General features: G+C 40.4%; 1 protein-coding gene across 1 annotated transcript in view; it reads right to left on the bottom strand.

The window, feature by feature from the left end:
* TPH2 (tryptophan hydroxylase 2) overlaps positions 1 to 23,106 on the bottom strand; it is a 114,776-nt gene that overhangs the window by 64,727 nt on the left and 26,943 nt on the right. Inside the window, exons 7-8 of the mRNA XM_070754759.1 lie at positions 22,422 to 22,557; positions 19,549 to 19,675 (exon numbers count right to left, since the gene is read on the bottom strand). Coding sequence (XP_070610860.1) covers positions 19,549 to 19,675; positions 22,422 to 22,557 — 263 coding nt within the window. The remainder of the gene's footprint in view (positions 1 to 19,548; positions 19,676 to 22,421; positions 22,558 to 23,106) is intronic.

Below are 23,106 nucleotides of genomic sequence, written 5' to 3'. Positions count from 1 at the left end.
TGCTTGCAGCTTTCTTTCTTGCTCTTTTTCTTTCTCTCTTTTACCTTCCCTTCCTCTATTTCTTCTTTTCTTTCTCCTTCCCACCTTCTTCCCTCCCTCCCTCCCTTCACTCATTCCTCTCTTACTCTCCCCTTTCATAAGTTTCCTTGCTTCCTTCCTCTGTTCCTGTCCCTTCCCCCTTTCTTTCTTTCTTTCTTTCTTTCTTGCTCTTTTTCTTTCTCTCTTTTACCTTCCCTTCCTCTATTTCTTCTTTTCTTTCTCCTTCCCACCTTCTTCCCTCCCTCCCTCCCTTCACTCATTCCTCTCTTACTCTCCCCTTTCATAAGTTTCCTTGCTTCCTTCCTCTGTTCCTGTCCCTTCCCTCTTTCCTTCCTTCCCTCCCACCCTCCGTCCATTCATTCACCCATTCCTCTCTTGATCGCTTAAAGCCGGTCCCTGGTGCAAAAAGGGTTGGGGACCTCTGTCCTACAGGATTGGGTGGCAGAGAAGTTGAACATATGTAAATTTAAAAGTTTAAGAAAGTTTACAAGTTAAGTGAAAGAAACTTCATTATTCATTTATATGTACATGTACATTTCTTCATTAAAAACATGTCTTTCTGCATAATTTAGACTAACTTTGTGAGTTTTTTTGAGGGCTGGAACCAATTAAAATTATTTACATTAATTCCTATGGGGAAAAGTCGTTCGAGATAAGAGCTGCTCGACTTAAGAGCCCAGGTCCGGAACGAATTAAACTCGTATCTTGAGGTACCACTGTACTGAAATCTGTTCATTTCCACTCCAGATCATTTTGAAGCACTGCACTGTACACACTATGCAAATGTATCAACAGAACAGATTGTTAATGATTTTATGAGGCATCCTTTGCTATGCAGCTAGAATATACTGGCAAGGAAGGTAATAATGCAACTTTCCTTTTTACTTCTAAAAACATATTGCTTCCATTACGAAAATATTAGGATAAATAGAGAACTATGTTCCAGATTAATTGATATGTAAATGTATTAACATTACATAATTGCTAAATTTAAATGGAGGACAATGACAGAATTCCCAGCTGTTCTGGGAAAGAGATCAATTCACACTTCCATTAGAAAAAGTGCTATAATTACCTTATTAGCCATACAAGATACCTTTTAATTCCATGACAGCTCTTCCTAACTGTATCATCTAGTAGTTTATTAAGCCTAACCTAGACATTTAAACATTTTAGTCCAATTTTCATTCATTTGTTCAGGCATCTAGATATCCAGCATCAAAGCAAAGAGATAAAATATCAAATTGTTAGTCAAATTTGATTTGGCCATGAACAAAAAGTGGTGATTAAAAGAGTCTTCTTTAATACATAATAATATGAACACTAAGAAAAGTCTATTTTCTTTGGAAAGACAAATTACTTTGATGTATTTGGATAAAAGATCTGAAGGGTTTTAGCCACATTACTCAAGAAAAAAAGAGAATATACACAGAGGTGACACTACTTCCTTGGCTTTATGTGATCTGATTTTATAAGCTTTCATTCACACATTCATTACAGAATGAGCTGTACCTTTGTGTGCTTTGCATGTGAAAGGCATTAGCTCCAACCCCTAGTAATTTTAGATAGGGCATGGAAATACTGGCTATTACTACAGAAATTTTCCTGTGGAATTATGCTTGACATGGGAGCTTTAACTCCAAGAAATCTCGATAACAATCAAGTTTTTTGAGATTTCCCAAATTGGAGAAAGCTAGGGGAGACAAACCTGAACTACATGGACTATTAGCTGTGTGTAATCCATTAGCTAAAGCCATTAGCTGCAAGCTAATTCGACTAAATTTGGAAGGGTCTCAGTTTATACATGTAAAAATGTACATAACCTAGCAGGCTCAGCTAGGGCTGAAGGAAATGACTTAGATGACCTCTATCAAGGAACTCTGAATTTGCTTTGAATTCCTGGACATCTTTGTCTTGCTATTCAGTGACTATACCTCTGACAATGGTACATAAACTTTGAAACTCATCTCATAGGCATCATTAACTTCTTTACTTAAGCACATTTTTAGACTGACTATGAATTTGCAGCTTAAACACTTTGATGTTCTCCTACTTTCCCAAAGGTCTGTGATAATGATAAATGTATCATTCAAAACCAGAGGTCACTATCAGCAACTTGTCTGTCCATATCCCTGACCTTACTAACATTTGTCAAATTCCAAATTTTGGATTTGAGACAATAGTATGCTATATCAGCAGTTTATTTTACTTTTGATTAAAATTATAATTCTCTAAAAACTCAAATCAGTATACATCAGTGGTTCTCAACCTGTGATTCACAGACTCCTGGGGGGCTGCAATGTCATCACAGGAGATCTGCAAAGCTTGAAGAGATGTTATGATTTAAATCTTGAGTTAACTCTTGGAGTCCATGGCCATAAAAGGTATTTAAAGGGGATCTGTGGTGAAGAAAAGACCACTAATATATATATAATACTCACTCCTCTATTTTTTCTTTACAACAGCAACCCTGTGTGGAGGTTAAACTGAGAAACTGTCCAGCCCAAAGTCATCCGGGGATAAATGGCATTTTTAAGAATTTGTGATCTTACACTTTATTTGTTGGCTGTCTGAACTGTGAACTGTTTTTTTCCAAGAAAACTTTTAAAACAGCTTACAGCTGAAACTCATTCCTGCTATATTAATAGGATCAGTAACTCTCCCCCCCATATATACTTCCTTTTTAATCTAATTTCAATAGACTATATGTATCATTAAGGAAGAAAATTAGATAAACATACAAATTAAAGCAAATGTTTTTACTTGATTTACTTTCTTAATTGTATCTGTTACTCTTGAAGATTACATAGTCACCAGGCTATTTCTAAAAGCAATCTTTTCTCCTTGCTTTTTCTCACCATTCTCTCCCTGCTTTGGAAGATCACACATTCTCAGTATGAGTGATTTAATGTGAGCCAAGGACTTTGACTGCAAATTCTGCAATTTCTTAATGATGATGATGTTTTTTCCCCAGAACATAGCAGATATAATGAGCATTAAAATGCTTTGTCAGGCTCGCATTATTCTTTTATTAGCCTGACTATCAAAATCAATTACATTTTTGTGCCTGAAAGTTGACATGCTGGTTAATGCTCATTATAAGAGCCTTTTAAAAATATCACCCCAAAACACCCAGAATGTGCACATTATACATTTCTAAAATTCTGTATCTGGGTGGTTTTGTTCTCTCTATATCTCCCTAATTTATGTAATAAAAACAGGACCCTATTTGATCTGTTGTGAATTAACAAGATATATATGGAGAGATAAAGACAAGGAATATTATCCAAAGATTTTAATAGCCATAAAATCAAATCATTTTGCCTGCATATTTGCATATTTTTTCAGACTGAATACCATTTTCATTACATTAAAAGCAGTTTTGTTGACTACACACACATACACACACATATATACTATTTTTCAAGATCCTTATTACTGTAATTTATGCCATTTTGAAGGGTTACAAAATAGTGCCTGAGCTTTTAAAACTTCTAACGAAGAGCTGATAGAAATTCCAAACAAAGCAAATTGATATTTTGATATTTTCTAAGTCTTCCATTGAGCTGTTGGGCATTGTTTTAATATGGATCTAGAATTATGTTGCACTGACTCCGGCAATATAAATGAGCTAAAGTTGATGTACAAGTCATAAGGATTCTTAAGAGGAATGCCCAAATAGACCTTTGTTATGAATATTTCCTCAAAAATAAATCCTAAATTCAGTGAAACTTATGCAAAGGAATGCTTGCACAACTACAAGCCAGGTAGTGCATAATTTATTAGCAGTTAGAAATACAGGTAGTGCTTGATTTATGACACAACTAGCTGATACCGGTGATGGGACTTAATAAATTGACATTTAAAGCTTGGAAATTACCATATTTTTCAGTGTATAAGAGGCACATTTTTCCTCCCTAAAAGAGGCTGATAATTAGGGTCAGTCTTATATTCTGAATGTAGCTTTTTTTCCCCTAGCCCTAACTAGCTGCTAACGATCTTCCCAGCTCTTATCTTGCAGGCTCTTTCATTGTTTCTCTCTGCGAAAAATGTTTTCCAAACCCTAAGTCTTTGCAGGGCCTTTTTCATTACTCTTACTTGCTCTGAGTAGGTTTCTTTCCAGCCCTAGCAGGTGCTACCACTGTTCCCAGATGTTACTGGCTTGCAAGCTCTTTTATTGTTACTCTCTGCCAAGAATGTATTCCAAGCCCTGTCTTTGATTGTTTTTTTTCATTCTCTATTTGCTCCAAATGTTTCTTTCCAGCCCTAACCAGGTGCTAGCAATGTTCCCAGCTTTTACTAGCTTGCAAGCTCTTTCATTGTTACTCTCTGCCAAGAATGTATTCCAAACCCTGTCTTTGTGTGTGTGTGTGGGGGGGGTTCATTGCTTTACTTGGTCCAGATATTTCTTTCCAGCCCTAACCAGGTGCTGTTAATGTACCCAAGCTCTTTCATTGTTACTCTCTGTGAAGAATGTTTTCCAAGCCCTAAGTCTTTGCAGGTTTTTTTCCATTGGTCTAACTTGCTCCAAATGTTTCTTTCCACCCCTAATCAGGTGCTAATGATGTTCTCAGCTCTTACCCACTTGCAAGCTTTTTCATTGTTACTCTCTGCAAAGAAAAATGTTTTCCAAGCCCTAAGTTTTTGCAGGGTTTTTTTCCATTGCTCTACTTGCTCAGACTGTTTCTTTCCAGGTGCTAATGATATTCCCAGATCGTACTGGCTTGTAAGCTTTTTCATTGTTACTCTCTGCAAAGAAAAATGTTTTCCAAGCCCTAAGTTTTTGCAGGGTTTTTTCCATTGCTCTACTTGCTCAGACTGTTTCTTTCCAGGTGCTAATGATATTCCCAGATCGTACTGGCTTGTAAGCTTTTTCATTGTTACTCTCTCAGAATAAAACATTTTTAAGCCCTTGGCCAGGAGATAAAATAATGTGCTGAAGCTGATGAGACTAAGCCAGACTAGGCGATTCTTTTCCATGTTTTCCTCCCCCAAAACTAAGGTGCGACTTATATTCCAGTGCATCTTATACTCCAAAAATATGGAAATGAGTAGTTTAAAAAGGGACTGTATTATTTTGTAAGAGATGGTAAGCTAAATTTCTGTTCCAGATGAGGACATTATTTGCATATGACAGACCAGTGATGGTGAACCTATGGCACACGTGCTACAAATGCACACAAGCTCAGGTTCAGCGCGCATGCATGTGCTGGCCAGCTGGTTTTCAGGCCTTCCCGGGACCCACTGGGAGTTGGAAAAGGGGCTGTTTCCAGCCTCTGAAGAGGGTGGGGAAGGCCCATTTCTTTGCTCTCTCCAGAGCCTTTCTATGAGCCTGGGGAGGAAGAAAATGGCCTTCCCCATCCACCCCACAATCTGGAGCCCTCCAGAGGGCAGAAATGGCCCATTGGGAAGTTGGGAAGCAGGTCATTTCTCATCTCTGGAGGGCCTCCAGGGGTTGGGGAAGGACATTTTAGCCCTCCCCAGACTCCTAGAAAGGCTCTGAAGCTTGAAGAGAGAGAGAAATGAGCATGCTATTGTGTGCCAGGAGTGGGGGTTGTCACACATGCATGTATGAGGGCATGCATGGAATTATGAGTGTGGGCACATGGGTGCATGACACCCCACTTGCAACCCTCCCCCCCCCATTTAGCACACAACTCAAAGAATATTCACCATCACTGACATAGACTTTCAATTCATCCCTCAGATGAATTGCTTAGAATCTCCCTGTAAACAACATTCCTGGCTTTGCTGTCTGGCTGGAGGATGACTAGGCTGATGACTAGGATGACTCTGAAGCATGCCACATAGAACTAGCCATGGGAGTAACAGGCAGCTTCCCTTACTTGTGTTTTCCTAATTGTATCTGTAAATCTTTTCCTCCATTTTTGCCTCTTTTCCCTTTAACTGGTGTTACAGTAGAAGGAACAGACTCATCTGAACGGAAGAGGAAAATAAGGGAGGGGAAATCAGTTTCTGTCTACCAGCATCCATTGGTATTCATCTAGCTAGAGTTGAGGGGTGTTTGGAAAACACCATGTAACAATATTCAAAAACAAAATTGTTCCCAGTTGTTAAGTCTGTTTTCCTGATTGTTTGTACCTTAAATGAATAGAAAAAGTTATTACTCCCTGTAAACTTTGCTTTTGTGGTCAGTACAATGATATTTTGAAATTGATCTATTTTTAAGGATATTCGCAATATTTCAAGATACTTAAGAAGCTTCTGGAATCGTGAGAACTATCAAGAAGTTTCTAAAACTGTCCAGAATTATCTAGAACTTTCTGGGACTATACAGAATTGTAGGTAGTTGTATAACTACAGTTATATAGGGCCACTATAGCCCTTCCTGAGAGACAGAGAGACAGGATCTAATTGATTGGGATTGCGTAGTAAGTGGGCAATGGCCATCACAGATAAAGGGGAATTGACCTAGACCAGCGTTTCCCAACCGGTGTGCCGCGGCACACTGGTGTGCCGCGAGACATCGCCAGGTGTGCCGCCTGGGCGGGGCGCTGCGGTGCCTCTGAACTCTCCGCTCCTGCCCGATGCCGCGGTTTCTGGTGCTCTCCTGCTGGGCCCCAAAGAAGGAAGGCAGGAAGGAGAGCTCCATTCTTCGCGCAGGCAGTCGCGGGGAGATGGCGGGGGGGCGGCTAAAGCGGCCCCGGGCACCGTTCCCTGTAGGCTTTTCCAGGGGCGCGCAGGAGAGCGCCAGAAACCGCGGCATCGGGCAGGAGCGGAGAGTTCAGAGGCACCGCAGCGCCCCGCCCAGGCGACAGGGAAGCTTCAGCTGGGCCGCGGCATCGAGCAGGAACCGGGAGGTCGGAGGCACCGGCACGGCAGCGCCCGCCCAGCTGAAGCTTCCCTGTCGTCATCGGCAAGTGTCCTTTGGGGCCCGGCGGGAGGGCACTGGCAGTGGGAGCGGGTGGGCACGGCTGCAGCGGCGCAGGCAGTCGCGGGGAGATGGCGGGGGGGCGGCTAAAGCGGCCTCGGGCACCGTTCCCTGTAGGTGGCCCTGTAGGCTTTTCCAGGGGCGCGCAGGGAGCCGCGGCCACCCGCCCGCCTACCGGATTTCCCTCCGCGCGGTTGGGGAGGTGGATTCGCCGCCCCCGCCAGCCCGATCTCCCTCCGTGGGGGGGGTGGGGGGCGACGAACCGACGACCGGGGGCTGTCCGTCCGTGTTGGGTGGTGCAGGGCAGGCACAGGCAGCCCCAGGGGAGAACAAGGGAGGGAGAGAAAGGAAAGAGAGAGTAAGGGAGGGAGAGAAAATTGAATGAAGGAGGGAGAGAAAGAAAGAGTAAGAAGTAGAAAGGATAGAGATAAAGGAAGAGAAAGAGGGGGAGAAAGGAAAGAGGGAGGAAGGTGGGAGAGAAAATTGAATGAAGGAGGGAGAGAAAGAAAGAGTAAGAAGTAGAAAGGATAGAGAATAAGGAAGAGAAAGGGAGGGAGAGAAAGGAAAGAGGGAGGAAGGGGGGAGAGAAAATTGAATGAAGGAGGGAGAGAAAGAAAGAGTAAGAAGTAGAAAGGATAGAGATAAAGGAAGAGAAAGAGGGGGAGAAAGGAAAGAGGGAGGAAGGGGGGAGAGAAAATTGAATGAAGGAGGGAGAGAAAGAAAGAGTAAGAAGTAGAAAGGATAGAGAAAAAGGAAGAGAAAGGGAGGGAGAGAAAGGAAAGAGGGAGGAAGGGGGGAGAGAAAATTGAATGAAGGAGGGAGAGAAAGAAAGAGTAAGAAGTAGAAAGGATAGAGAAAAAGGAAGAGAAAGGGAGGGAGAGAAAGGAAAGAGGGAGGAAGGGAGGGAGAGAAAATTGAATGAAGGAGGGAGAGAAAGAAAGAGTAAGAAGTAGAAAGGATAGAGAAAAAGGAAGAGAAAGGGAGGGAGAGAAAGGAAAGAGGGAGGAAGGGAGGGAGAGAAAATTGAATGAAGGAGGGAGAGAAAGAAAGAGTAAGAAGTAGAAAGGATAGAGAAAAAGGAAGAGAAAGGGAGGGAGAGAAAGGAAAGAGGGAGGAAGGGAGGGAGAGAAAATTGAATGAAGGAGGGAGAGAAAGAAAGAGTAAGAAGTAGAAAGGATAGAGAAAAAGGAAGAGAAAGGGAGGGGGGAAAGGGAAAGAGGGAGGAAGGGGGAGAGAAAGAAGATATGAAGGAGGGAGAAAAAGAAAGAGAGATAGGAAGGAAAGAGGGAGAGAAAGGAATGAGAGAGAAAGGGAGGGAGAGAAAGGGAATGAAAGAGGGAGAAGGGGTGAGAGATAGAAAGGATAGACAGAAAGGGAGAGAAAGGAAAGAGAGAAAGGGAGGAAAAGGAAGGAAAGAGATGAGAGAGGAAGGAGGAGACAGAAAGAGAGGAAGGAGGAGACAGAAAGAGAGGAAGGAAGGAAGAGAGAAAGAAAGAGGGATGGAGAGAGAAAGGAAGGAAGAGAGAGAAAGAGGGAGGGAGAGAGAAATAGAGCGAAAGGGAGGAAGAGATATTTTTTTTGTCCAAACTTTTTTTAGCGCCCCCCCCCCCCCCCATGTTCCCCAGGATTTTGAAAATATGAAAAATGTGCCGCGGCTCCAAAAAGGTTGGGAAACACTGACCTAGACAGACAGGTGTGAATTCAATATCTATTCAGATTCTAATAAGGACAGTATTCACACTTCACCCTACACCCATTACAGGAGGAGCTTAGGAATGTAAATGTATATATATTGTGTTACTCTGGTACCGGGTAATCAATCTTGCTCTGCTGAATCCTCAGTACACTCTTGTACTTTAATACTGCATGGAATAAAGACCATTTTTATCAAGTTTGGAGAGACATCCTTTTTCCTTACAGTACACAGCAACTTAGTCAATTTAGATGGTATCAAGAGGTTGCATACATCCAGCAGACGCATTTTGCTACGTATGTGGCAGTTTATAAAAACAAAAGCGAAAAAGTACTCTGTAGAAGTATCTGCTAAGATGTGTGAGGCCTACAAAGCATACTTCGGCATGCCTGTTGGTGACCAAGACAAACTATGGGCTCCTCATTTCACATGTGAGTGCTGCAAGAAAACTATTGAAGGTAAGTGGATAAATGCTACTCTCTTAAATAGCAAATTAACTATGTTAATATTGTAAATATCACTAGTCATTAGTGTGAAATAGGCCTAAATCAAATTCTCAATCCAAATTTTATTTTGTTTGTTTATAGGTTGGTACAGGGGAGAGAAGAGAGCCGTGCATTTTGCTATCCCAAGAATTTGATGTGAACCGACTGATCACTCAACAAATTGCTACTTCTGCATGGTGGACCCTTCAAAATGTTGCACTGGCAAAAATACATCGCCTGTAACGTAGCCTGACATTCCTTCATCTATTGCCCCAGTACCACACTGCCCTGACCTTCCTGTACCAACACCTTCAGATAGAGCTACACCACCTTAAAAAGAAAGCAGTAGGTCAGACACCGAGGAAGACATTGAAGATCACGATTTCTCTTCATATGCAGATGAGGAGCGGAAGCCATACTATCCTAACCAAAAAGACCTCAATGATCTGATCAGAGACCTTGGTCTCACCAAGTCCAACGCTGAGCTTCTGACATCAAGGCTCCAGCAATGGAACTTATTAGATGAAAGCGTCTAAGTCACAGATCAGAGGAAGCATCACCAAGTTTTTTCCATCTTCTTCAGTCATCAAGATGGACTGGGCTTCTGCGACAATTCAAGGCTATAGGTATCACCTGTAAGCCCAATGAATGGCACCACTTCATAGACAGCTCATGCAAGAGCCTCAAAGCCATGCTGCTTCACAATGGGAACAAGTATCCGTCTCTTCCTGTAGCTCTGTGCACCTGAAAGAGGAATATACCAGTGTCAAGATGTTGCTAGGTGCCTTGGAGTATGATGAGTACGGCTGGGAAGTTATCGGAGATTTCAAAATGGTGTCATTCCTGATGGGCCTCCAAGGTGGTTTTACTAAGTATCCTTGCTTTATTTGCCTTTGGGACAGCTGGGATACTGAAGCGCACTACCACAGGCGGGACTGGCCTCAGCAGACAGAGTTCACTGTGGGGAAGAACAATGTAAAGTGGGAGCCACTGGTGGACCCACACAAGGTGCTGATGCCACCACTACACATCAAGTTGGGGCTCATAAAACAATTTGTCAGGGCTCTAGATAAGGACTTGAGAGCTTTCAATTACCTCCAAGATCGTTTCCCTAAGCTGTCTGAAGCAAAGATCAAAGCTGGTATCTTCGTCGGACCACAAATCAAGAAGATCATAGAGTGCAGTGAATTTCCCAAGAAGTTGAATAGGAAGGAGAGAGCAGCTTGGAACAGTTTTATCGCAGTGGTTCGCAGCTTCCTAGGCAATCATAAAGATGAAAACTATGTACAACTGGGTCAGACTCTGATAAAGAACTATGCTGCAATGGGCTGCAGGATGTCACTCAAAATCCATATCCTTGATGCTCATCTTGATAAGTTCAAAGAGAACATGGGAGCTTATTCAGAGGAGCAAGGCGAGCGCTTTCACCAGGACATTATGAACTTTGAACCAAGGACAATATAACGAAAACATAATGGGCGATTATATTTGGGGATTGATTCGTGAAACTGATTTGCAGTATAGTCGTAAATCTCGGAAAACCGCACACTTCTGAACAGTTTTTGGTAATCTGTGTAAATTTGCAATGCATATAGTGTTCTTAGTCTGACTGTATATATGAGAAGATGCAAAATCGTCTGTTTCTATAGTAAAAATGCATAATTTCCATTGCTGCGGTCACAAAAGCGAAGTTTATGATGAATGTAAGCAATTTTTAATTTGTTTTAGACATAAGCAATTGGAATATAACATTTAAAAGCTGGGAACAAAATTTGTGTTATATAGCGAAATCAAAGAGTATTTGCTATGTGAACAAGGAGACAGGAAAGAGTCTCTGTGTGGCTTAGCTCAACTGTTCTGTAGTAATGCTGCTTGCTGCTGTGAAAGCAAAAGCAAAGCTGATTGTGTTTTGCATTTGGATCAGATTGCTTTTCAGGTTGGGAGGGGGACTAGAATTCCTTAGTATCAGAGCTTGTTAATGATAATATAAGAAATACTTGTGCTCTGGTGGTCATTTTGAAAAATCCTTTCTTAGTGAGCACTTAGAAGCCAAGAGGAACATATATGGCAAATTTCAAGTTGGTAGGTTTGTAGGTTCTGGAGATTTCATGATTAATGTGTGAGTGGTTTTTGCTTTTATATATATTGTATATATAAATTGGGATCAGAATCCATTGAAAATTAGGCACACAAAGTAAATCATCACATGATCTGATCCAATTTTACAACTGTTTTACCAGTCATTAAGCAAATTGTTAAATGACTCCAGCTCCTCAATGGACCTTTTTTTTTTTTTTTGCTGGATACTGGCAAAAAGAGTAAAAAATTATAAACACATGACCAGAAGATGCTGCAAAAAGTTTCAAATGCAAGCCAGTTGCCAAGTATCTAAATTATGATCATATGACTGCAGGGATAGTGTGATTCTTGTAAGTTTACAGGTTGTAAATAACTTTTTCCAAGGCCATCATAATATAAAACCATTATTAAACTAACAGTCACAAATTGAGAACTACCTGCACTTTTTTATTAACAGGATATTTAATTTAAAAGGGGGGAATGCAATCCTCACACTGAAGCAAAAATCGTTGAACTCATTTGTAGTCTGAAGTGCAAGGCTAACTAAATTATTTCAGGATTTGAAATAAATCCCATGAGTATTTAAATCCCATGAGTGTTTAAAGTACTAACAATCATATAGTCAACTACTTTTAGACCAGAGATATTCAAGGTTTTCTGTGCCAAATTATGTAGCTGGTCTTTACATGGAATGGTACGGGAAAGAGGATCAGACCAGAATGAAAGCCATAACTTAATTAGAATTACCGGTACTCTTCATATAAAGTCATTAATCAGACTATTTTCCCCTTCTGAAAGATTTAAATTCATGGTTTTGTAATAAATTTTAGAAGAAAGCTTCTAGAAGCTTTGTTGTTTTAGGGAATGCCATATGGTTTTGTATACCTTTGCTTAATGCCTTGGACTGAATGCCCTGAAGATGTTTCCTTAACTAATATTTCCCCTCTTCCATTTTTTACAACAGCTTCTGTATTACTATAATCTAACTAATTCACATAGATAAACATATGGGAATTAACACTACTTTGCAATCAAAGTATATACATTTTTTTTCCAAACAAAACAAAAAAGCATTTGTAACTCTGAACATATTAGACTAGCCTTACATTATCAGGTAGGTTTTAAATGAGAAGAGAGAAAGAATAATAGACCTGGCTAATGTGTTACCATTTTGATGTTTCCCATCATCTGTTCCCTACCACCACTAGATCATTTAAGGTACCATCTGGACCGCATCATTTGGGGTTTCTGATCTGAGGTCCAGCCTTGACTGCACAGTTGATTTAGTATAAAAATATAAAGGGCAATTTGCTGCCCAATCATGAGACACAAAATCAGCTGCCTAGAGAGCAACTTCACTCTGCCTAACAGTAGGGCCAGCTTGGCTGAACAGAGTTTGCAGTCATGTGAATATCTGGTGTTTTTGGCTCTTAGCAATGAAGCTATTTTTTTTAACTAAGTCTACAGCTGCAGCAAAAAAAAAAAAGCTTTGATCACAAGCAGTCAAAAATGCAAGACACCCTTGCGTATCTGCAAACTGTTTAAGCAAATGAACAGCTGCACAATTATTCTTTTCATAGCCATCAGAAGTGCCAGTGGTGAAGCAACATTACAATGTTGATACAGAATTAATCTATAAAGTCACAAAGGAATTTTTTCACTATTCCCACAAGTGTTTAAAACCCTATAAGCCACTATACAGCTTCAGTTTTTCCTTTCCCACATATTTGTCAACTGATTGTGTTTTATTTTCAGTTTTACGTTACTGTTCATTGATTTTATTTATAACTAACTATTCTGGCAACACTGTTGGCCATCTTAAAAGCACTCAGATAAAAGACATGAAATTAAATTGCAGTAATAAAGAAGTAATAAATACTTGCCATGCAGGGAATATTTTTTTCTGATATTTTTGTAGCATTATGTAGATTCAGCAGAAGGAGGGACATGCTCTCCATCCTCTGTTTAGCTAAGGGGAAAAGTAAAAAATGCTGCTTCCAGAAATAAAAGGACACAAGATAAAATGTGGACTTAATCCAGCATATGATGACAGTCCTTGGCATTTCACATGGCAATAATATGTCTAGCAAATATGACACAATCTGTGGTTTAGAACAGTGTTTTTCAACCAGTGTGCCGTGGCACACTAGTGTGCCGTGAGACATTGTCAGGTGTGCCGCGAAGCTCAGAGAGAGAAAGAAAGCAAGAGAGAGAAAGAGCGAGAGAGCGAGAAAGAGAACAAGAGAGAGAAAGAAAGCAAGAGAAAGAGAACAAGAGAAAGAAAGCAAGAGAGAGAGAAAGAGAGAGAAAGAAAGCAAGAGAGAGAGAGAAAAAAAGGGAGGGAAGGAGAGAGAAAGACATAGAGGGAGGTAGGGAGGGAGAAAGAGCAAAAAAGAGAGGAAGGAAGGAAGAGAAAGAAAGAGGGATGGAGAGAGAGAAAGAAAGAGGAAGGAAGGGAGAGAAAGAGGGAGAGAGAAATAGAGCGAAAGGGAGAAAGAGAGAGAATTTTTTTGTCCAAACTTTTTTTAGCCCTCCCCACCCCGCCCAATGTGCCCCAGGGTTTCGTAAATGTAAAAAATGTGCCGCGGCTCAAAAAAGGCCTTTATTCTACCTTTTCCTTCTACATTTTTCTTTTAGTTATGATTGTGAGTCAGCTTATTCAGGTTTTGGTTGCTACAACACACACACAAAGAGGGATTTCAATCACAAAAAGGAAAGATGGATGTGGTGATGAATGGCATGTTAATGATTATCTGAGCAATTTATTAGTGACTAGATATCTGGCTTTGCAGGTAATGGGACATGAGTATATTTGATAAGTATGCTTATCAATCTAGATAGGTTTTGCATACTCCTGGTGTTTTTTACAACCTGCTGTCAAGTAATAATATGGAATAAGATGACCGAGGGATTTGTAGAGATATCTGGAATTCTTTTGAACTTGTGGAATTTGAGAAACTGGATAGGTTTACAGATTAACTGAGTTGGAAGGGACCTTTTTGATGGCGAACCTTTTTGGGTTCACGTGGCAAAAGTATGTGTGTGCATGTGCTAGCACATGCACATGTGCCCACACCCATCCCCTACCCCCCATGCATACACACCCTCATACTGCCCCTACGTATGCACACAATCTCCCCTGCCCCTGCTCATGCACACATGCCTCACAAGCAAACTGGAAGTTCAGAAAAATGGACTACCGGTTTGCCTGTTGTTCTGTTTTTTCCACTCCGGAGGCTTCGGGGAAGCTTCCTGAAGCCCCAGAATGTGAAAATTCCATTTTCTTGAACTTCTGTTTTGCCTGTTCAGCAGTGTTTTTGCACTCTGGAGGGTTCAGGGAAGTTTCCTAAAGTCTCTGGAGGGCGAAATGGCCTTCCCCAAGGCCAAAGTCTGCTGGCTATCACACGCATGCACACTGGAGCTGACATAGGGCAAGCTCTTGCATGACATCCGATGTGGCTCTGCATGTCACCCGTGGCACGCCATCATGGTTATAGGTCATCTAACCCAACTCCCCACTCAATCTGGAGACCCTACACCATTTTTGACAAATGGCAGTCCAATCTTTACTTGAAAGTCTTAAGTGATGAAGCTCCCTAACTTCAGAAGGCAAGCTGTTACATTGGTTGATTGTTCTCACTGTCAGAATGTTCCTCCTTATTTCTAGGTTAAATCTATCCTTGATCAGTTTCCATCCATTATTCCTTGTCTGGCCTTCGGGTGCTTTGGAAAATAGCTTGACTCTCTCCTCTCTGTGGCAGCTCCTCAAATATTGGACCACTGTCACCAGGTCTCATTTCTCTTCACTAGGCTAGCCATGCCCAGTTCCTGTAATTTGCATTGTATTGGCTTTTTTGGCTGCTGCTGCTGCTGCACACTGCTAGCTCATATTTAGCTGGTTGTTCCCTAAGACTCCAAGATCCCTCTCACCTTTGGCCTAGATTCTTGCCCCTTATGGCTTGTTCAAATTGTCAAGGAGGCAATAGAAGGCTGGACTTGAAGAGTGCTCAATGTTTCAATAAGGGAGAAAATAGTTCACTACCATGGCAGTTATACCCATTTTTCATAACTTTATCCCAGCCCAAGAGAAGGTATGATAGAGGTCCTACCCAGAATCCATGTAAGGGATGAATGGAATCAAACAGGCTAAAATTAAATACTGGAATGATAGAATATCAAGAAACATATGAATCCATATCTTTTTGGCTCTTGGTTGAGATTGTACTGTCTAGGAGTTGGAACCTTGATATTGTAGGATTTCAGACTGCATACCAGCCTTTGCATATATGTGAATTTTTTCTGCAGACAACTACTTTAAGTCATGGGTGATCACCAGTTCAGAGATGTCACCAGTATGAATGAGAGCATGGACAGGCTGTTTGGTGGTCCACATTTTAAGGTGTCAACTGAACAGGCTAGCAAAGACTCTCATTTAAATGCTTCACCCATCATAATGCATTTGCTTGCTTTAAACAAATCAATATTTTTTCAGCCCTTCCTAAGAATTGGCATGCTTATATTGTCTAGTGTAAAAATTAATGGCCACATCTGCAAAATGTTTTATGCACTTTAAAGCACTATATAAATGCTAAGTATCTGTTTATTATTCTAGTTAACTTTGCTATGCATCTGTACCCATTTGTTTTCTTTGAAATGTTGTAGGGAGTGAGGTGTTGCTTTCTTCTTTCAGCTACCTGTAACCTTTGAGAATATAAATTAAAACATGTACAGGGATCCTTGTCCCTCAGTTCTAGAATTTTCACACAGATTCTTCAAATGATATTGGACTTACTGGCAGATGCATTCTTACCAACCTAAATTATGAAGTTATTTCCAAGCCCCATGTTGTCCTGCAGAGCCAGCCACCACTTGAAGGGGGGCAAGGAGAATGGCAAGACCCAGGGAGTAGGCCAGGTGGAGCTGGCTGATTATGGGGGGCGCTGCTCAGAAGCTGCCACCACCAGTGTCAGAGGTTTGGGTTCCTTGGCTGAAGTATGGATCGCTCCCTCCCTCCCTCCCTCCCTCCCTCCCTCCCTCCATCCCCCCTCTCTTTCACACACACACACACAAACACATAGAGAGAGATTGGAGAGCTCTCTTGCTCTCTTCAAGTGCCCCATGTGCACACAGACAGCCCATTTGAGGAAAGGCCAAGCACAGCTGGGCACGTTTGTCTGCAGGAGGAGGCCCAGCGCAATGGGGTTTTGTTCACTGGAGCTTTCTCCACCTATTATTGCCCAGATACCTTTGTTTGCCCCAAGAATTTCTTTGCCTACCTGATTTCCAGCTCTGTCGGTTTCTCATCATCATGTGAAGAGAAATAAGTTTGTGGTACTAAGAAAAAATATTCACTCAATCAATTCCAAATTAAAAAGATCTTTTTCTTTTTCAAGAGGTTGGAATTGATTGGTTGAACTTTTTTTTAGCACCACACAACCTTTCATTTCCCTGCACATGATGGCAAGAAATATTAAGGAGGAGGTAGGCAATTTGTTCTCCCAGCCAGCACGGTCATGCAGATCTCCAGCCAGGGGGAGCCTCTGAGCATTCTCCCAGCCAGAATGGCCATGCAGCTTTGCAGCCAGGGCAGGGAAGAGGGCTCTCCCAGCCAGTACAGCCATGTGGCTTCCCAGCCTCTAAGCATTCTCCCAGCCAGCACTGTCATGTGATTTCCTGGCATCTGAGTGTTCTCCCAGCCAGCTTTCCAGGACTGTGTGGAATGCAGTTGAAGTAGTGAAGCAAGGCAGGCAAGCTGGAGGCTGGGGACAGGGGGGACTAATGCAACTTACCCAGGCAGGCAGATCAGGACTACTCAGTTGGGTCACAGGCAGTGTGTCAGAAGGCAGGCAAATCACAAAGCAGATATTGTATGGTCAATGCTAAGAGCCACACAGTGTGCTATGCTGGGGAGATGAGGAATGTCTGGGTGGAGCAAGGTGGGGCGGGGCAAGGCTAGCAAGCGAGTGGGTGGGTGGGGGCAAGTGATGAACAGCAAAGCAGGCGGGCAGGGGTAGGGCCTGTGAGAGGTGGAATGTGCTGGTTCTCTAAACTATCTCAAATTTATGCTACCAATTGCCCAAACTGATCCAATTAGGCTAAATATCACCTATGGTCAATGAGAAACAGAGGGGGGAGGGATACAATACCACTATCTCCTGTTTACAGTACAGTCCTTTCAGCAGATCCAAGAAGGTTCCACTCCCATTTTTGTGGGTGACCCTGAAGGCACAAATAAACCTCCAAGTGGCCTCAACAATTCTTAGAAAGAGTGCTGACAACCAGGTGACTCAAGGAATATGAATTATTCCATTGTCCATTATTCAGCCCAAACTGAAGACGCTTTTTGAATGTTTTCAAAGAAAAGCAAAAGCCAGGTGCCTCATCCTATACATTCTTTGACCTTCCATACCTGGGTAAAATCAAAGTGTGCATTTCTACATGCAACACAGAAGACATATAAAAAGGGGGGTTGGGCTTTGATCCCAGCGTCATGCCCACCATCCTGACTTTTCTGATTATCTCCATAGAAGCATCTGAGTTCATTCCTGTGATCTTGTATAAAGAGACCATTTTCCATTTCCATTTTTCAACACTAGCTTAAAATAGCATAATCAATTGCAATAAAAGAAAGAATTATGTTTTTAATACATAAGTGACTGAGTTCTGAAAACAATTTCAGAATAAAAGAAGGGGAAACTTGGTGGAAAAGTTAATTAGTATCTGACAGAAATTGTTTTAATTGGACATATTTGTAAGTAATTAGTGAAGGCTAATATAAAGATCATTTTTGAAATAACTGATATTTTTTAATCCATACAGAAAAAATAGAAGTTGAAGCAAATCGAACAATATGACAGTGTACATTGAGAAAGAGACATTGCAGGTTACACTAATAATAGATCCAAACATACATAGTGTATAATGCATTGGAAAATAATTTTCTAAAAATAATTAAAATCTAGAGAAGTAGTATAATTTACATGACTTCAATGCATACCCATAAGCCTATATTTGAGATGGTGATAGCAATCGTTTCCTAAATTAGGAAACATAATTTTCAGTGCAAAAAGCTTAAGGATTTTTCTTTACATAATTTTCAGGAGGCTTTGTCTGTCCATTACCCTGGGGGGGGTAGTTATTGACCCCCTCGGAGAGGGTTCGCAACTTGGGCATCCTCCTCGATCCACAGCTAACATTAGAGCACCATCTTTCAGCTGTGGCGAGGAGGGCGTTTGCCCAGGTTTGCCTGGTGCACCAGTTGCAACCTTATTTGGACAGGGAGTTATTGCTCACAGTCACTCATGCCCTCATCACCTCAAGGTTCGACAACTGCAACGCTCTCTACATGGGGCTACCTTTGAAGAGTGTTCAGAAACTTCAGATCATGCAGAATGCAGCTGCAAGAGCTATCGTGGGGCTTCCTAGATCTGCCCATGTCTCGTCAACACTCCACAGCTTACACTGACTGCCGATTAGTTTCTGGTCACAATTCAAAGTGTTGGTAATGACCTATAAAGCCCTACATGGCATCGGACCAGAATACCTTTGGAACCGTCTTCTACCGCACGAATCCCAGCGACCGATAATGTCCCATAGAGTTGGCTTTCTCCAGGTCCCATTGACTAAACAATGTCATCTGGTGGGCCCCAGGGGAACAGCCTTCTCTGTGGTGGTCCCTGCCCTCTGGAATCAATTCCCCCTCCGGAGATCAGAACTGCCTCCACCCTCCTTGCCTTTCATAAGCTATTGAAGACCCACCTATGTCATCAGGCATGGGGAAATTAAGATACCCCTGGGGTTATATTGTTTATATATGGTATGATTGTGCTGCATGGTTTTATTAATGGGTTTTAGATGTCTTTTAATATATTGGATTTGTCCTGAGGCTCCGGAGAGGGGCGGCATACAAATCAAATCAAATCAAATCAAATAAACAAACAAACAAACAAACAAACAAACAAACAGAAAATATTGTGATCCAAATTTTCTTGATATTCAAAGAAATTTGGATTCACATGTAGAATTCTGATACAATGACCATACATTAAAGATAGCATGGTTGTACTTATCTGTGATCTAATTTAGGCACCATGCTAAGCAATAGCCTACTTGACCATAGCTTGTTAAATAATCCAACTTTAGCTAGATTCATAAACACATGGCCATGTTCAGTATTCATTCATCAAATGATACTGAAATTAGGAAAAAACTATTGGTTTTGTGCATTGTGTGAATACAACCTATATTTGGGGGTGATGGAAATGACTAGCTTTCCCCATCCCTACATTTAGTAAATTTAGAAAACCTGGCAGATTCTTAACACAGAAGAAAATCTCACATTTTAAACCATGGTGACTTACAGTGGCAAGCTTTTGGACATCTTCATCAGATGCTCCCAGAGAGGCCAAGCCAATCTCTTGAGAAAACTGAGCAAATTTGGGGTCAGCAAGCAGAGGCACATGTCCCAGAAGTTCATGGCATGTATCTCTGCCAGAAAAAAATGCAATATTAATTAATACATGTCTTAAACTACTGTGATATAAACTCATATAGAGCACTGCAACAATTCCCAAATAGTATGTTCTTTTTCAAAATGAAAGAGGACTACCATAAATATTGCTTCAAAAGTTGAATCTTTTATTTGCAGCAGTAAACCAGCATATTTATTTCTTTATTTTTGCGTCTCTCTCTTATATTGTTAATTTTTGACAAAAATATGAATTGGGTCTAAAAGACATAAAATGCCAATCAGTTTTCATGGAAATAAATGCTTCTATTTTTTTATTTTTTAAAAAAATGCTTCTTGCTGTTCATAGCTTTAAAAAGGCTCCCATTATCTCTTTGCACAAGCAAAAAAATAGTATCGGTATTATAAATGTGTATTTGTGTATAGGGATGCAGGTGTTGATGTATTTATTTCTCTATTCATCTGTATTTTTTAGTTCCCCATTATATTTCTGACATCCTCTCCTCAGTCAGGAGAATGAGTTATTCATACCAACCTATCCGTTTTTGTTGATCAGATCACAGATGTGTACGTAAGGATCAAAACAATTAAGAAGCTGTGTGTGAATATGAAAATACAGGAGTTAAGAAGCTTGCTTTCCCAAATGATTTGTTTTCCTTTCTATTGTTTTACAATTTAGAACCAGTGTGAGGGGGTTTATGATTAAGTTTAAATCTTATAGACTTAGCATTCATTTCTGGTTCTGAACTGCCACCTTGTGCTTTTTATAAAAGACTCCACTTTTGGGAATAAACTTGTCTTGTTACTAAATAAACATAATCTAAACTCATGATTCAAGTACATACATTTAGCTTTACAACATCCCTTTCTTTTCACTAATAAGGCTTCCACTAAGAGAGCCAGTTTGGTCTAGTGATTAAGGCACCTGGCTATAAACCAGGAGTCTGACTTTTGATCCCACCCAACCTGAACTGTGAAAGCCAGCTGGTGACTTTGGGCTGGCCATTCTCTCAGCCCAACTCATCTCACTAAGTTGCTGTTGTGAGAAAAATAGGAGGAGGAAACATACTAGGCATGATTGCCATATTGAGTTATTTATAAAAATAATAAAGAAGGAAGAAAATCTTTATAAATAAGCTTTTCTCTTTAAGTATTGTAGGTGGGTAGATGAGTGGGTTGGTTGGTTGGTTGGCTGATTTCTATTTATTCACCTATATTGAATACATGACTCTGGGTGACATGTAGTTAGGATTCCCAGTCAGTATGTTCAACGTATTGGGACCATACCTATCCTAAAGGAAGTGTACGAATGAACACTCTTGGGTAGAAATAGAATTGCTTTCATTAATTTCAAAACTTGAATATCCTGCTAAGTTTTCTTTTCAGGAACAGAGTGTTGATCTGAGTAGCAGAACTCATGGCCGTCATTGGTTTTGCAGTGCCTCAGTTCTTGCATTGCCAAGCAAAAAAAACGACAACAAAGCCCTGCTCCTGAAAATGAAATGTCTGAAAAAAAAGCCATGCTAAATTACTATAGGCAGGAAGTTCAGAAATCTGAGATATACAAGAGTGAAATGAAGTAGAATGCCCTAAATTACAACTGTTCAGTGAAACATTTTATCACTGGTTTCACTAGTTACTATTAAATTATGTTTACTTGTGAGAGTTTTATTTGCTTGCTCTGTTAAATGCATTTTGGTCCTGCTATTTCTTAATGTAATCCCATCTCTCATTTCTAACGATGTAACTTACTTCTGAATGTGGCCAGATCCATCATTGTGGATGGTCTAGCTGCTAGCCTGTTTCCAGATTACTCAGAAATAAATTAATGCAACTAACTCCTTAATAAGCAGACAGAGTCTGCTTACTAATTCCCCAGCAGCGATTTCATTTTAGTCACCCAAGAGCAGGACTTTTGAGTATATGGAGCACCATATTTTAAGTGCATATAAATCACAACATTGTTATGATAAAAGAAAAAAACCTCCTTCTCCTAATTCAAATGGAATTTTCCACTTTCTTGTTTCATACAAAAAAAATCACTAAAAAGAACATTTAAAGATCCCATAGCTCAAAATGCAAACTAATGATAAAATATCTTATTGTTATGGCTATTTTCTGAGCCATGGTAAGAATACTCAGTAATTGAAGGTTGGTTTATTGTCCCTAAAGTTTATTAATTATTGAGTTTGTAATTGAATTTTTATCCTGCCTTTTCTCAAAAGAGTCAAGGCACTAAATAGGATGTCTTTCATCAGTTTTAATCTCATAAACTACTTTGAACTGAAAATTAGTAATTGTCCCAAATGACTCATTGAATTCTATAACTGAGTGGTAATTTTAACTTGGATCTCTTCAGTTCCACAGTAACAAATTGGCAAATTTTGTACAGATTTTCTAAGTGTCCCAAGAATTTTGGGTATAGTATTCCATGGAAAACTCGATAGGCCAGACCAGCTAAGAAATCACTGAGACTACCTCTGCTGGTTTATGCCATTATCTTAATTATCCTAGTAATTGTAATTATCAAATCATAACTAACATAATTATAATCAGTTATTGTTGTTGTTATTATTGTTGTTGTTGTTATTGTTATGCCATTCAACTTTCAGTGACTCTGGAAAAAACTAAGACAAAGTATTGAACCTACTTTTGCCAGATTATTAAGAAGCTAGCTAAAATGTTATGGTCCTGTATGCCACCACAGGTTGTATGTGGAAAGGTAAGCCCTAATTTCAGTAATGCCTTATTACAAATGATACTCACGGTTCTGGAGTATAAAGGGGATCCGAACCATGGCGTATGTACTGGGTACAATGGAAAACTCGATAGGCCAGACCAGCTAAGAAATCACGAGGGGACAAATATCCAGCCACTGGTCTGACTGCGAAACCAGACCTTTCTGAAGTGGAAGACAAATCAACATTACTGTATTTCATTCTGTATGTTTGTATATTCTAACTGATTGATACAAGTAACTTGCCAGATTTCTTTTAAAATAATTGTTCATTATTGGCATCATGATATCATCATACAATGGGACTTATCTTTGAGCAGTGAAAAAAAAGACCGCAAAGTTTACAAAACAATTTATTTAACTCATGGAACTTATTTAGTAGGTAGAGAAACCATGGAGGGTCAATGCCATAAAGGAAAGAAACAAAACAAACTTAAACTTAGCCCCGAAGAGCAAATATGCTGTCAAACAGACAAGGGGCAGGGGAATCGCAGGATAAGAAAATAGCAATACCGTTTGTGATATCATTTGTTCCAAAGGAACATAGGCAAGCAAAGGAGAGTATGTTAAACATATACGCCTCTGCATATGAATGAATTTTTGAATTATAGAAATCATCTGAATCAATGCAAGTGAATGAAGAAATGAAAATAAATATATTGTTGTATCTACTATTGCTCTCCCAACTAAGGAGATAATAGGATAATACCTTCC

This window comes from Erythrolamprus reginae, chromosome 6, assembly GCF_031021105.1.
Source record: "Erythrolamprus reginae isolate rEryReg1 chromosome 6, rEryReg1.hap1, whole genome shotgun sequence".
Classification (NCBI taxonomy): domain Eukaryota; kingdom Metazoa; phylum Chordata; class Lepidosauria; order Squamata; family Dipsadidae; genus Erythrolamprus; species Erythrolamprus reginae.
This window is presented reverse-complemented; position numbering and strand designations above follow the sequence as displayed.